This window comes from Brachycentrus maculatus, unplaced genomic scaffold (assembly GCF_059751285.1).
Source record: "Brachycentrus maculatus isolate JH-2025_06_01 unplaced genomic scaffold, ASM5975128v1 h1tg000641l, whole genome shotgun sequence".
NCBI lineage: Eukaryota > Metazoa > Arthropoda > Insecta > Trichoptera > Brachycentridae > Brachycentrus > Brachycentrus maculatus.
In genome coordinates this window covers 249,791-262,165 of record NW_028281377.1, presented here as the reverse complement: position 1 = coordinate 262,165, position 12,375 = coordinate 249,791, and the positions used below count along the sequence as shown (strand labels likewise).

The window sequence follows — 12,375 nt, the reverse complement described above, 5'->3', positions numbered from 1 at the left end:
ATAATTTAAGGTATTCAAATAAAACAATATACCGAGAAAATATAAGTTTAGTAAATATGGCGTTCTAAATACCACGATACGTTTAGTTTTCGTGCATCGCATAGCGCGAGCTCACTGCGTGGAACAGGAAAATAAAACAATCGTTTTGCATTTCAATAATTCGCTTTGCGCGGGACCATGGGAAAAAATCAAAGCAGAAGCATTCCACCGAGCCAATTCAAAAAACACAATCGAACTCAGAACAGGTAGTTTCCCCCACCCCCCGCTTTCCTCTCAGACGTCGAAACGCCACCTTCTTATTGGCCGAGACGGCGCCTCCGAACGCCCTGGCGTTTAGATACGGCGCTCCGATAGGCTCTTCGCCCCGGGGAGGGGGCGGCGGCGCGAGGCTATATATTCCGCAGCATGCGCCGCCGACGTCATTCATCAGTCGACTGCCGGGCTCGTGAGCTACGTTCTATGTTCAACTAGTCCCTTGTCGCGTTATTATTGATCTGTCAATATATTTCGACAACATTGTGAACATTTCGTGAAAATTTATACTCCGCTTGTGTAAAGTGCAAAGTGTCGAGTGACTTTATTTTACGTTGATATCTTATTGAAGAAATATTTTTCGCTGAAAATGAAGGCTATAACTGCAGTGTGCGCTACCGGAGCTCCCGTGCCCCCGATCGCCTCGGGGCGCGTCCAAAGGGCGCGAGGAGGAGAGAATGCGGAAATACAGATGTATCTGTCAAAGCTGCAAGACCTGGTTCCGTTCATGCCAAAGAACAGGAAGATCTCAAAATTGGAAGTAATCCAGCACGTGATAGACTATATCTGCGAACTCCAGACTGCCTTGGAGACGCATCCCGCCGCTGGTGCCTTCGACGCTGCCGCGATCTTGGGTCCTGTGCAAGCGGTTGCCCCCAGAAGACCTCTGGGCCCCCTACCACAGACTAACTCCCTGCTTCCAGCTACCCCCGCGCCAATGTCACCACCTTCGTCACAAAACACACACACGGTAAGCATTCAACTAATTCTAAACATTATTTCATCATATTCCGTATAGTATTAAAAACATCGTTAAGTTTGTGGCATGGCAATATAACACTATCCTTATCATTCATCGTTTACTTTTTGTCTTCTTGCTCTCTTTCAAAAATTTTAATTTTGTACGAATGTCAAACCGTAATAATTTAATTTTGATGACCTGATGTTGTAATGATTATTCCGGAACCGGTAGTCACGAATTAGCGTTTATTAAAGTGGTATTACACAAAGTGAACGATGAATGATAAGGATAGTGTTATTATTTCCTTTAATTTAACGGGAATCAAATTCAGAATACGCAATTTTCGATTCAAAGAACCAATTATTCGCTCAAGATAATTCGGTGATCTAACGTGTTTTTCTCATAATCCGGCGCGCTGACATCTCCCGGATGACGTATCGCGTCTCCGGTCCGCAATCTTTGCACCTGCGGTGATGACGAAAACCGAAAATCACGCTTCTTGTTTATCCGCAGTCGACACCTGCGATTCTCTATTCCCGGCCAAGTCTGAAAAAATCGTTTCGAAAGTGGAAAGTGCCCGCATAATTTGTCACTTGCACAAAAAACATTATGATTACACCAGCTAAACGACGTGTCTTTACCATATGTTTTTTTCCACAAAGCGCACGAACAAAAACCTTCTTAATATTGCACTCAAGCGTTTATACTTTTTTGAATTTTTTAAATATTTTTGATTTTATTATTAACAAAAATACTTTATTTTTACACTATTTCTGTGTACCTTAGCGGCTCACTATCAAAAATATGTATCAAATTGTGTTTAGTGGGTTCTAACCCAGAAATTCTAACTCTTAACCCTTTATGGCAAATATTCGTGACATTTTTAACCAAGATCAATATTTATACAATTTTCTATCTAAAATGATCTCTATTAACTTGTTTCGTTAGCTTAAATGAAAAAAAAAGTCCCGTCCGAAGAGTCCATGACACTAACCACGGGACCATATTCGATCGAAACGTAGAATATATCAATACGTGTATTTATTTCTATTGTATACATTTCATTCGTAATTTGTGTTCTTTTGATCGAAAATTTACCAAATTAATGAATCGCTATCCTCGACACTGCCACTCAATGTAGAGCTGGCGCCTTCAACTGGTCTGAATGTATAAAAAAATATATATGAGCATGATTGTATGAACTAGCCGATACGAGAGGTTTCCACTTCCACCCACACACAGCTGAGCATTACCACAGGCGATCCAAGACGTGTTTGTTTTCAATGCTATCCATCGGCCTCCCCGGGTAATTGCTGTGGACACCTGCGCGGCTTCATTTAATATCATTGACATACTGTATAGACGCAGAGGGAACAATAATAACGAAACGTATTTAATGAATTTGATTTAACTTATTAACTCTCGTCCAAGGTTCGCTCCCATTGTTATTCCGCTTCGAAACTAAACCGTGGAAACATCGGACTGTTTTTATACTTATGCCCGAATCGGAATTTTCATCTCGGTTTTTCGTGCGTGAATTGTATTCAGGTTTCCTTATAGGGCTGAGATTTAACAAGTCTTTGGTTGTTATGTTATAAACGTATTTACTGACAAAAAAATCTGACGCATTAAGGAGTTTTTGTAATACTTAGTGCGTCGAAATTTACTTTTAAATTGCCTTTGTTACATAAATGATGGCAAAACCTTGTCGTTAAATCGATCATGCAGTTTTTATCTTAATTGTCCGACTGTAGAGGTATTCAGCCGGTTCCCGATTGTCCGTGGGAGCGGAACACCGGTCATTATTGAATTTGTAAACGCGCGATAAGAAAATTGCCGCGCCAGCAATCGGCTGAGTGCCTTTTGGCTCGTTGCGAAACGTCTCATTAGCAGATCGATCGGCGAAGATATTTGTTTTGATTTGGGTTTAAGCGATTTATATTCTAATACTATGTACATTAGGTGCCTACAATAATATTCAGTGGGATCCTGTTTCTGGCTTATAAGAGGAATTCGAGTGGTGAAATAAGGAAGGAATGCAAGGCTGAGATAAGCATTATCGATAAAATTAAGAAAGGTGTGTTGAGAAGGTTTGGGCATCTGGAACGTATGAGTGAGGAAAGAACGGTTATACAAATTTATGAGGCAAATGTAGTTGAAAAAAGCAGAAGAAAACTTGGCACCATCAGGTATGTCAAATAAAGCGGTCGGGTCAGGAGTTGAAATAATTGTCGGGTATGTACGAGGAATTGCATGAAAGAGGCGAAAAAGACAGACTGGTGTGGCTTTCTATTTTCTCTGCATACCCTTGAAGCGGCGTAATGGTTATTTAGTTAGTTAGTTAGTTAGTATGTATGTACACGGGTGCCTCCTGAAGAGCGATGTCCACAGGTGGCGCCACAAACCGGCCCAAGTGCATCCAACCCACTCTATTCTGGCCGCCATCAATCTGGGCACTAAAGCCGCTCCTCGGAGCTGCCACGGTAATGACGGAGGGCCCGGGCCTGGCACCGCTGGCACCCATTGTGTCCGCTACGCTCTACAGAGAAAACAGGTGTCGAGGAATATTCACTAACGTCGAAAGATAAATCTGGACGCCGATTTATGAAGCGGTCGCTGCAAATGCTCTTGTTCGCCCCTTTAGCGAGATTGTCGAGATGTTTTCCTCTGGTACAGATTTACTGCAACAGCTGTGCCGTAATTCCGCAGCGGCTCATCAGCGGCGTTATTCTTACGACGAAACAACTGTTTCAAATTTGTACGCGTGTCGAGTCAAATACACGACAAAATTAACATCCATACAATGTATCAAACACATGTCACATAAAAAAAATTTAATCAGTTTTTTTAAAATAAGCCCTGATGCACTTTTCTTCGTCTTCCCAATGTTATTTTCCTTCAGATTTTATCACGAATCACTTTTCGAGTTACTTTTTACATCGGGGCCGCCATAAATCCTCGCAGCAAGAATGCATTTAAATGGCTTTCTGGCGAGTCTCACGAATCCGACCGTACTTGCAGGTGTTCAACCGCGGAATTTATGGACAGTGCAGTTCGCCGGATCGGCTAGCGGATGGCACCGAGTCGATGCTCGGTTAGTCGCTCGATCCGCTCCGGATAGACGATTTTTCATCTAATTAAGGTCGATTTATCATAATTCTGCCGACAGCGGAGCGGGAACCGCCCGTCGCAAATCAGATCTCGCAGCCTAGAGATTAATAACGAACCGAGTTCCAGCCGCGAATAACACTTCAAGCCTACCGGAGCCGTGATAATTGACTAACGTTCTCCAAAAATAAGCCGAAATGAATAAATATTCGTAATTTGTTGCCAGTCGTCGCCGTAAATCATAATATATTTTCTCGGTCCGCGTCTTAAATTCGTCGTATTTACGTGTTTCCTTCACCTGCTGCGTTGGAGATCAAAGTAGCCAGAGTTAACCTGTGACATGTAAGCGACAACTGGCATCCCGACGGGTACTATAGTCAGCACTCGGCCGTGATATATGGCGGACGCCGCGTCACACGACGCGCGCTGTCTTCTAACTTCGTTAACAATCATTCTTGGACGTCATCTCTCCGAGAAAGAAGACAACCGTAAGGCAAAATGCAGAAAACACTGCTAACGTGCATCTGTTAATGTTTGTCAAAAGTCCTCAAGAGCACATTTGATATTATTAGTTCAATATTTGCTCTCTGCGCCAAAAATAATATCAAGATTCAAATAATCTTTTTCAAACCCAAAACAGTCAATACGGGATTTTCATGTTCCATAATGGACTCATAAATAACCTTGGCTTAGAATAATGAATTAATTAAGCATCAATTTAATTATAATTGAGAAATTGATATTGATTGTAGAATTTCACATATTATACGATATTGCAGCAGTTTCCAGACTAAGAAAATCAATAATTTTATTTTAATATCTTTCATGACCGATGGGATGTTTAATAAATTGACAGTTAACCGGCGATTTCATAAATTGGTCGGATGAATCGCGGCGTGTAGGCTATTTTTATTTTGTACGCGTATAAAAAGTTTTATCTGCGGCTGTCCCAAATAAACAAATATTTAATAGAATACATAATTCGTGCAGTCTTAGCGTTAGATTTTATACCTGGCCCACCTTTGAATCGTCGAACAATTCAGTCACACATGTGTTCAGTATCGGAATTGTATATTTAGCATGAGAAGAAAAATAGTTGTCTAGCTGAGAAGAGATCTCAGCGCTCCGGGTTGGAATGATGAGACACACGTGTTCAGCTCGCATCGGCAGTATTGTGGGACAGCCGCCGACTCTTTGTTTGTCCGCAAACAATGCGATAGCGTCTTGCTCCATCTGCATGGGAAGACGCAAGACGCCGCTCCGGCGAGAATGAATAATGATTAGGGAGGTAAATATATACATGCAATCTGCCTATCTGGTATTCAACGTTTTCTTCTGGTTCGAAATAAACATATGAATTCCGAGATTTATTCAAAATCAAGTCGTATGCCTTAAGCGAATAATTACCAACAATGTTGATACGATTACAAATTTGAGCGTGACTCGAGAGATTTTCGTTGTCTAATCGTGAAATTACGACCGGTGCAATATGGCAGAAGAAAGTGAAACTTAATGAGGAATAGTCGTGTGTAATGCCCATTTCACGATTTAATACCCGCGTTTTCTCTCTCTCTACAGATAATAATAGAAATATGTTCCTTATATCGCGACCCGTTAAAATATTTTTGTATAAAATGAATGTGAAATATAATTGAAAACCTGTTCGGCGGTGACATTGCCTGCAGGCAAACCACAAATATCCACACTAGGCAAGGCCGTCTGAAGAACGTTAAACCGTGTTCAATGACCACATTTATATGAGAATTATATTGTAGACCCATGAAAAAGACGTTATCATCGTAAACAAGTTATATTCGTATAATTTTTCCAATAATTTATTTAAATAATATCGCTATTTGGGCAGCTTATCTCATGAATATATTAATATTAAGCAATGATTTAGCGAAAGGAATTTCTCTATATTTGGGGAAAATCAGTTGTAAAAACCAAACCAGAAAATCGTGATTTTTTTATACTCAAGGTTTTAGCAAGCTTGGTCTATTTCATTTTGTAAGTGTTGTTTTATACAGTTACATCATTTTCTACCTCCAAAAGTGAGCGAAGAATTGCACAATCAGTACTCGCTTCGCGGTTTAACTCATCGCATTTTCTGATAAACCTGGATTCAATTTTCACATATTTCTCCCTCTCACCTTTCCGAATGCATCGTTCTGCACTATTACAACACTTGGTAGTAAGTTGGTTTCGTTAAACGTGTATGATTATCTGAGGTCGTGATTCACGACTTACAAAAGCTTTATGTCGGATTGAAAGAAATCTTTATCGAATATTTAAGTACATACATAATAATATTTTTATGTGCATAACGTTTTATATTATAATTCTACCGCTATCAATCAATATCGATGACGATTTAAAATATTATATTAAAAAATAACTTATGAGGTACCAATAAACTACTTATGTTTTATTGAAATTTAATAGTTGTTAAAATAATTACCCATTCCATTAATTGCTGATGCCGTGTAAACTGTACGAGTAAATGTACTTATAACAACGATTCAAATTAAATACATTCAATTGACATCGCAATGAAAAAGTGTATCTATAATAGGAAGTAAAGTGTGATTTTTTAAGGTTATAACAGTGTCAACAATTTATCAGCGAAATTTTCAGTAAGAAGGAAAAGTGCTTTGGCAGCATAATATATATCTTTATAGATAATTACGTGCAAGGTTACTGTAATTACTGCATTATTTCTTAAGATTGCTTTTGTTTGTATTACACGGATACCGCCTCGTATTTTATAAACACAGTAGACCTTGATTATAGCACTTAATTATTGTGATAACGTGTATCTGGATTTGTATTGGAAATCCTCGTAGAATGCAAATAAGCCATTCAGGCCTTACAGATTTTACGTTGAGTACCGCAGTCCTAGTTACACACGATCGTAATTTTCTATTGATCGTTTAGTTAACTAATATCTAGCTGTCTCGTTTAAATTATAACGTAAGTCTTAATAACGAACATTGAAAGATATGAGGGCTTCGTTACCCCGACTACCAAAATTTCGTAACCCGCATCTCGGTCCATTTAAAGTTTATTGTTATAAGTGGCGGTTATTTATTTTCTGTCCAAAAGTAAATAAAAATTGATAGGCGCTAATAAAAAACGTACGTAAACTTAAGTTGTTAAAATAAGTAATCAATTCTGCGCATTTGCCCACCTGACATGCTGAGGAAATATGATTGTGTTTATCTCCGCGGTGTTGTAACAAGCTCGGCGCTATTAAACATCTGTTCAGGATTGGAAAATTTATCTCCGCGAGTGTTGCAGCCGTGTCACATTCCCGATACAGTCAGTGTGTGGTAGGTAACCGGGTATTGTCAGTATTCCGATCAAACTACCAACAGTTAGCGACTGTACGAGCAGTCGTTCGTTATTCAGTCGCGAACTTTTCGGCCAGGTGTTCACTCGCCATACCCACTCGCGTATAAAACCAAATCACGGAATCACGTTGAAAGTCCCCGATGGCATAAAAATCTGGCCGATGCACGAACATCTGGCTCACTATTACTACGGATTAATACGTACGTACCCACTCTATTTACGCAACTGTCTTTGCGTGGGCTTTAATTATATTTTGCTATTTGCGGCCACTTTCTTGCTCGCGTATAAAGCACACCGGGGAATTTTCTCTTTCTAAAAATTATGCACATCCTAATTATCTTTTCTATCGCGTTCAAAAATATAATCTAAAACGGCTCGATTTATTTTTACACTCCCCAAACATTTCACCGCGTACGCATTTATCACGGCTTCCGTAAAAAGGAGAAACCGAGTAGTGGCATCATTTCTGACAAACGATTATTTCCTCCGCACACGTGGCAATGTCAAAGAGGAATATATTTATCCTGCGGGTATCCACAATCCACAGATGGAGAGGGTGACAGACTCCCGAAATAGGGATGGACACATGGGCACTGTAATACCCCGCACATCGCGGCATCCGGGCAGTGCTAGACTGCCATCCGACCTACCGCTGCACGTGGTCCGCTCTCCTAATTACAGACTCCATACTCGTCTCTGCCCTCCCTGCGGGAGATGATACCGTTAGGACTCGGGCAATAATTTCGCTGCACGTGCGTGTTGTTACGAAGCAATTTGCGCGTTTCGGAGGTATTATTATGTCATGTAGTACAAAAGCCCTCGCGTTGATCTTCACGCGGGTTGTATCGGAGCTTCTTGGATCCGTCGGTCGCTCGCATTCTATTGTCGGCCGTGTTGGATCGTTACTTTGTGTTGACGAGACGAGACAGCGCAGCTGCGTGACCCGCGGGTCACGCGGCGCCAGTCCTTGGCCACGATATGCCGCCTGACCGCCTCGCCACACCGCCTTGCCGTGCACCGCATACCGGGACTACTGCACACCGACACATTCCTCTCGCAGAAACCCAAATTTAATCAAACCATTACACGCTTAAATGCGATTCTCTATTTGTATTTTTATGTTAGAATTCGTAGTTGGAAATATCAGCGCACACATGATTCGTTTCCCCCCCCCAAACGTGGCTATATAGGTACTTATTACGTTTATTAAAACCGTCAGATGTTCAATCCCCGGGTGAGATGCCATGAATAGATCATTGCTGTTCCCAGGAACACGTGCGAAATTATAAAACATCCCTTTGTATGTGCACGTGTGGCCGAATCTGGGCATCGATTGTTTCGTTGGCAAATAATCGGAATTGTGATAAAAGATCTCCGTACAAAAGTTTTCACTCGAACTTTGTAAAAAAAATCTCTAGAAACGCTAGCATTCATTCGCATCGCATCGTAAAAAATGATATGTTGTGTGTTTTATAACGGATTTTTTTCATGAAGTCCGATAAAAATATTTATTTGCCTTTATTCAGTCGGATTCAATTATAAGTATTATGTATAGCGCCGAAACCGTTAGTAATCGTACAGCATGAGCGCGTGGCTAAGCTGAGTCTCACCTTTAGAGTTGCGAAGTATTAACCTAAAATGCTGTAGTTTCGACGTCTTGTGACGTATATTTTTCACACATTGAGAGCAATTTTGTTCATGTTTTCCAAATGTGCCGATGATAATAATCGTATTGTGATACACGTGGAACAATGGGCGGGAAACCCCTCCCTCCCCTCGCGTTAGCAGGACCCCTTCCAGTGGAACAGGACGACACAGCAGAGCGCAGATGCGCGGCACAGATGTCCAGGATATCCCCATTATGTTCACTTAGCTCAGTTGACAAACCAAATCATCCAATATAGAGTGGAATGCCGACCTGAATAAAATCATTCTTAATTCGCTATTGTGTAAACTGACGAATTATTTCGTACTCGTATTTTGTGAAAGCGCGATCCCAAGTCTGCTGGAGGAGTCTTGGAATTTTTTGCGCATCACTATCCACAACAATGACCTAATTCATCCGTGTTACGTACAAGAGATTCATTGAACGTTTTCCGAGTATGTTGAAGGAGATTCAGGTGCGAATGTTTCGGAACCACGATATCTTTTATGTGTTGGCAGCTCGACTAGACGGAGATACAATGCACCCCATACATCCCGGACCGTTGTTGTGCGATCTCACGTGCGTGGATTTTGACTTTTTTTTATTCATCACTGGGAGGAACGCAATAAGGGAGTGCTTTAATATGGGTATTAGTTTGATCAAACAAATTCGGTTAAATTGTTTAGGGGAACACCCTCGTATGTCGAGTTGTCACTACTAAGGGCAACATTATGGGCTGATTATTAGACAATTATTAATTATATATGCAATTTATTTTCTTATCGGTTATTTGAAAAAATATCATGATACCTTTACTTAATGAATATACTTTTTTTATCATACACTGGATTATTTACCCTACCCATGATATAAAAATATTATAAGTATCTCAACTTGTAATGAAACATGTAACATTTTTTTTTGAAGAAGTGATCACTTAAAGCCATCAAAATGCTTGAAAGCCCTGGGATGCTCAGACTTCCATCTTCTTTCATATAAAAAAAAACATAAATGTTTCATTAAGTTGAGACACCTAAAGGATCAGAAATGTACCAATATGTAATTGTAATAAATTTGAACAATTCTTTCTGTTTCGATTTTTTTTGTAACAAAAGTGCATTAGACTAATGTTTTTTTTCTTTTTGTTACAGAATCCTGAAAAGACATCACAGCTTGACAGGCCGCTCTCGTGTTGAACTAACCAAGAAAAATAATTTATAGACATCGTTTAAAATATGAATCGCTTATACTGAAATCATCGTCACACGGAGTGGATTCTGGTATCCAGATAGTCCAGCTGAGAACTGATAAGAGCTGATGATCGCAGAAACCCCCGTTGTTAGATGGTGATCGACTCAAATTCATCATAATTCATCTGGAAGTAGCAGCATTTATACGGCGATTGTGGTTGAAAAGAAGCATTCGCGTGTTTAGTTAAACAATAACATTTGATAATCAATCGTGCATGTATTGTTTCTCCTATATCCGATCTCGTTTTTCGATAAAAACTAATAATTTTAAATATTTTGAAAGCGTGCTGAATGAGTCTTAAATGTGCTGCGGCGAAAGATATGTCGCACGTTTACGGTTTACGTGGTGAGAAGGTCGGGAGTGTCGATAGTAGAGTTAGTCTGGGGCAGTTGCAAACTATAATATTAAATTATTATTATTAAATTAAATAATATTAAGTTTGCCGCACAGGTCTCATATTGTTGTTCCAAACACTCCTATTTTATTATACTCTCGGGCATTTTATTGTAATGTATACTATAATGCCATTCGTTCTGGCGATTGACGATTATCGTAGAGTCTCCGATGCGCGAGATGAAATATTATATTGAGTTGAAAGTAACAGAAGTAACTAACGATTTAAGTTACTAATTAATACGGAAGATTGTTGAAAGTACCTGTTTCAAGTCGCAATGTTACTTGTTTTATATGGTTTATTATATCTATATTTTACTCTCGATTAATTTGCTTGAGTTTTTGATTTCCAAATTTGTAAAACAAAATGTTTAATAATATATTTGACTCTTTTGAAACAGTACACTCGACCTCGAGTGTACCAAATTAACGAAACGCTTTAAACATTTTGTTCTGTGATTGTTCTCTTTATTTGTTCTATAAAAAATAAATCCTCTATAAGTTTATTAGTTTTAAGGATTGTACATATTGTAAGTAGCAAAGAATATAACAATTTAATTCATGATTTAGTTACATTATAAAATTGCTTTAATTATGGTTTATAATTTTGTTTTATAGAAAAAGTATAATGAAAAACGCACCACACTTGTGTATGTGCAACACAAAATTCTCATATCAATCGAATTATTGTATTTGATACGGCAGTTTTTAATCTGGACTGGGAAAATATATAAATTATATTGCACAACTATAAAACTGTCTTTTCTATTTGAAAACCAACTCCTATACCCACATCCCACCCCAAAATTCTATGGTAATTAAAACAACAACAAATAATGGAAATTCATCAAAATCAACATTAAAATGTTTTTTTTTTTAAAAACAGTATGCGTACTTATTCGTTGAATCAAAAATACAATACAAACTATACAAATTTGTGGGTTAGATTCCCCTTAAGATCCAATTGAGGGAAAAAAAATCGAAGCTAAAATTTATTGCTATATTACTTAATGACAGGTTGTAAGTCCTGTATATGTTCAGACATTTTTTTTTCTTTAAACCCTTATCCGCACCCCAATGGTGCATAGGGCACTGCGTTATATAAACGCAGTGTTATTTTGATCTTTTACAAACGAAGGAAAGGTGATCAGCCCTCCGCTTCAGGTACCAGTCCAGGGTAATATTGAATAAATATTAGTGAAAAAAATTACTTCTATTTATTTTACCCCCCTTGGGAATCGAACCCGGGACCTCCAGAACGGTAGCCGAGCGTGCTGACCATTACACTACGGAGGCGGACGTTTATACATATTTAAATTAAATTCCTAAGAGAGTACTTTAACACGATATCAGCAGAAAAAGTGTTTATTTGTATTCAGTTAAATATATTTCACATATAACTAATAATTATAGAAAGAATAACGCTCCTAAAACAACAACAAATTTGTATTTTGAAAAAAAGTATAAAAAATACCAATAGAGCGGAATCAGTAGAGTTTGAATTCAATATTTTTATGGCCAAGTACTAGTACTCTATAGTTTTACATGGCGTTTACCAATTTCTACAGTTAAGTAGAAACCCTACATTTTTTATTAGTGCGTTTGGCTTGTAAGTCATCGATTTGATGGC

At 38.9% G+C, this 12,375-nt stretch overlaps 1 protein-coding gene across 1 annotated transcript; it reads left to right on the top strand.

Annotated features, from left to right (window-relative positions):
- Window positions 1-421: 421 nt before the first annotated feature.
- On the top strand, window positions 422-10,439 carry emc (Basic helix-loop-helix domain-containing extra-macrochaetae). The gene is made up of 2 exons (XM_088274188.1): window positions 422-1,003; window positions 10,253-10,439. Exons 1-2 carry the CDS (start codon window positions 623-625, stop codon window positions 10,295-10,297), a joined length of 426 nt encoding a protein of 141 aa, XP_088130314.1. The 5' UTR covers window positions 422-622; the 3' UTR covers window positions 10,298-10,439.
- The last annotated feature ends 1,936 nt before the right edge of the window (window positions 10,440-12,375 follow it).

Excerpts from the sequence above, each read along its gene's own strand:
- emc (XM_088274188.1), top strand. The coding sequence starts at position 623 with ATGAAGGCTATAACTGCAGTGTGCGCTACCGGAGCTCCCGTGCCCCCG. Across the intron at positions 1,004-10,252 it reads CGTCACAAAACACACACACG|AATCCTGAAAAGACATCACA; the intron begins GTAAGCATTCAA and ends TTTTTGTTACAG.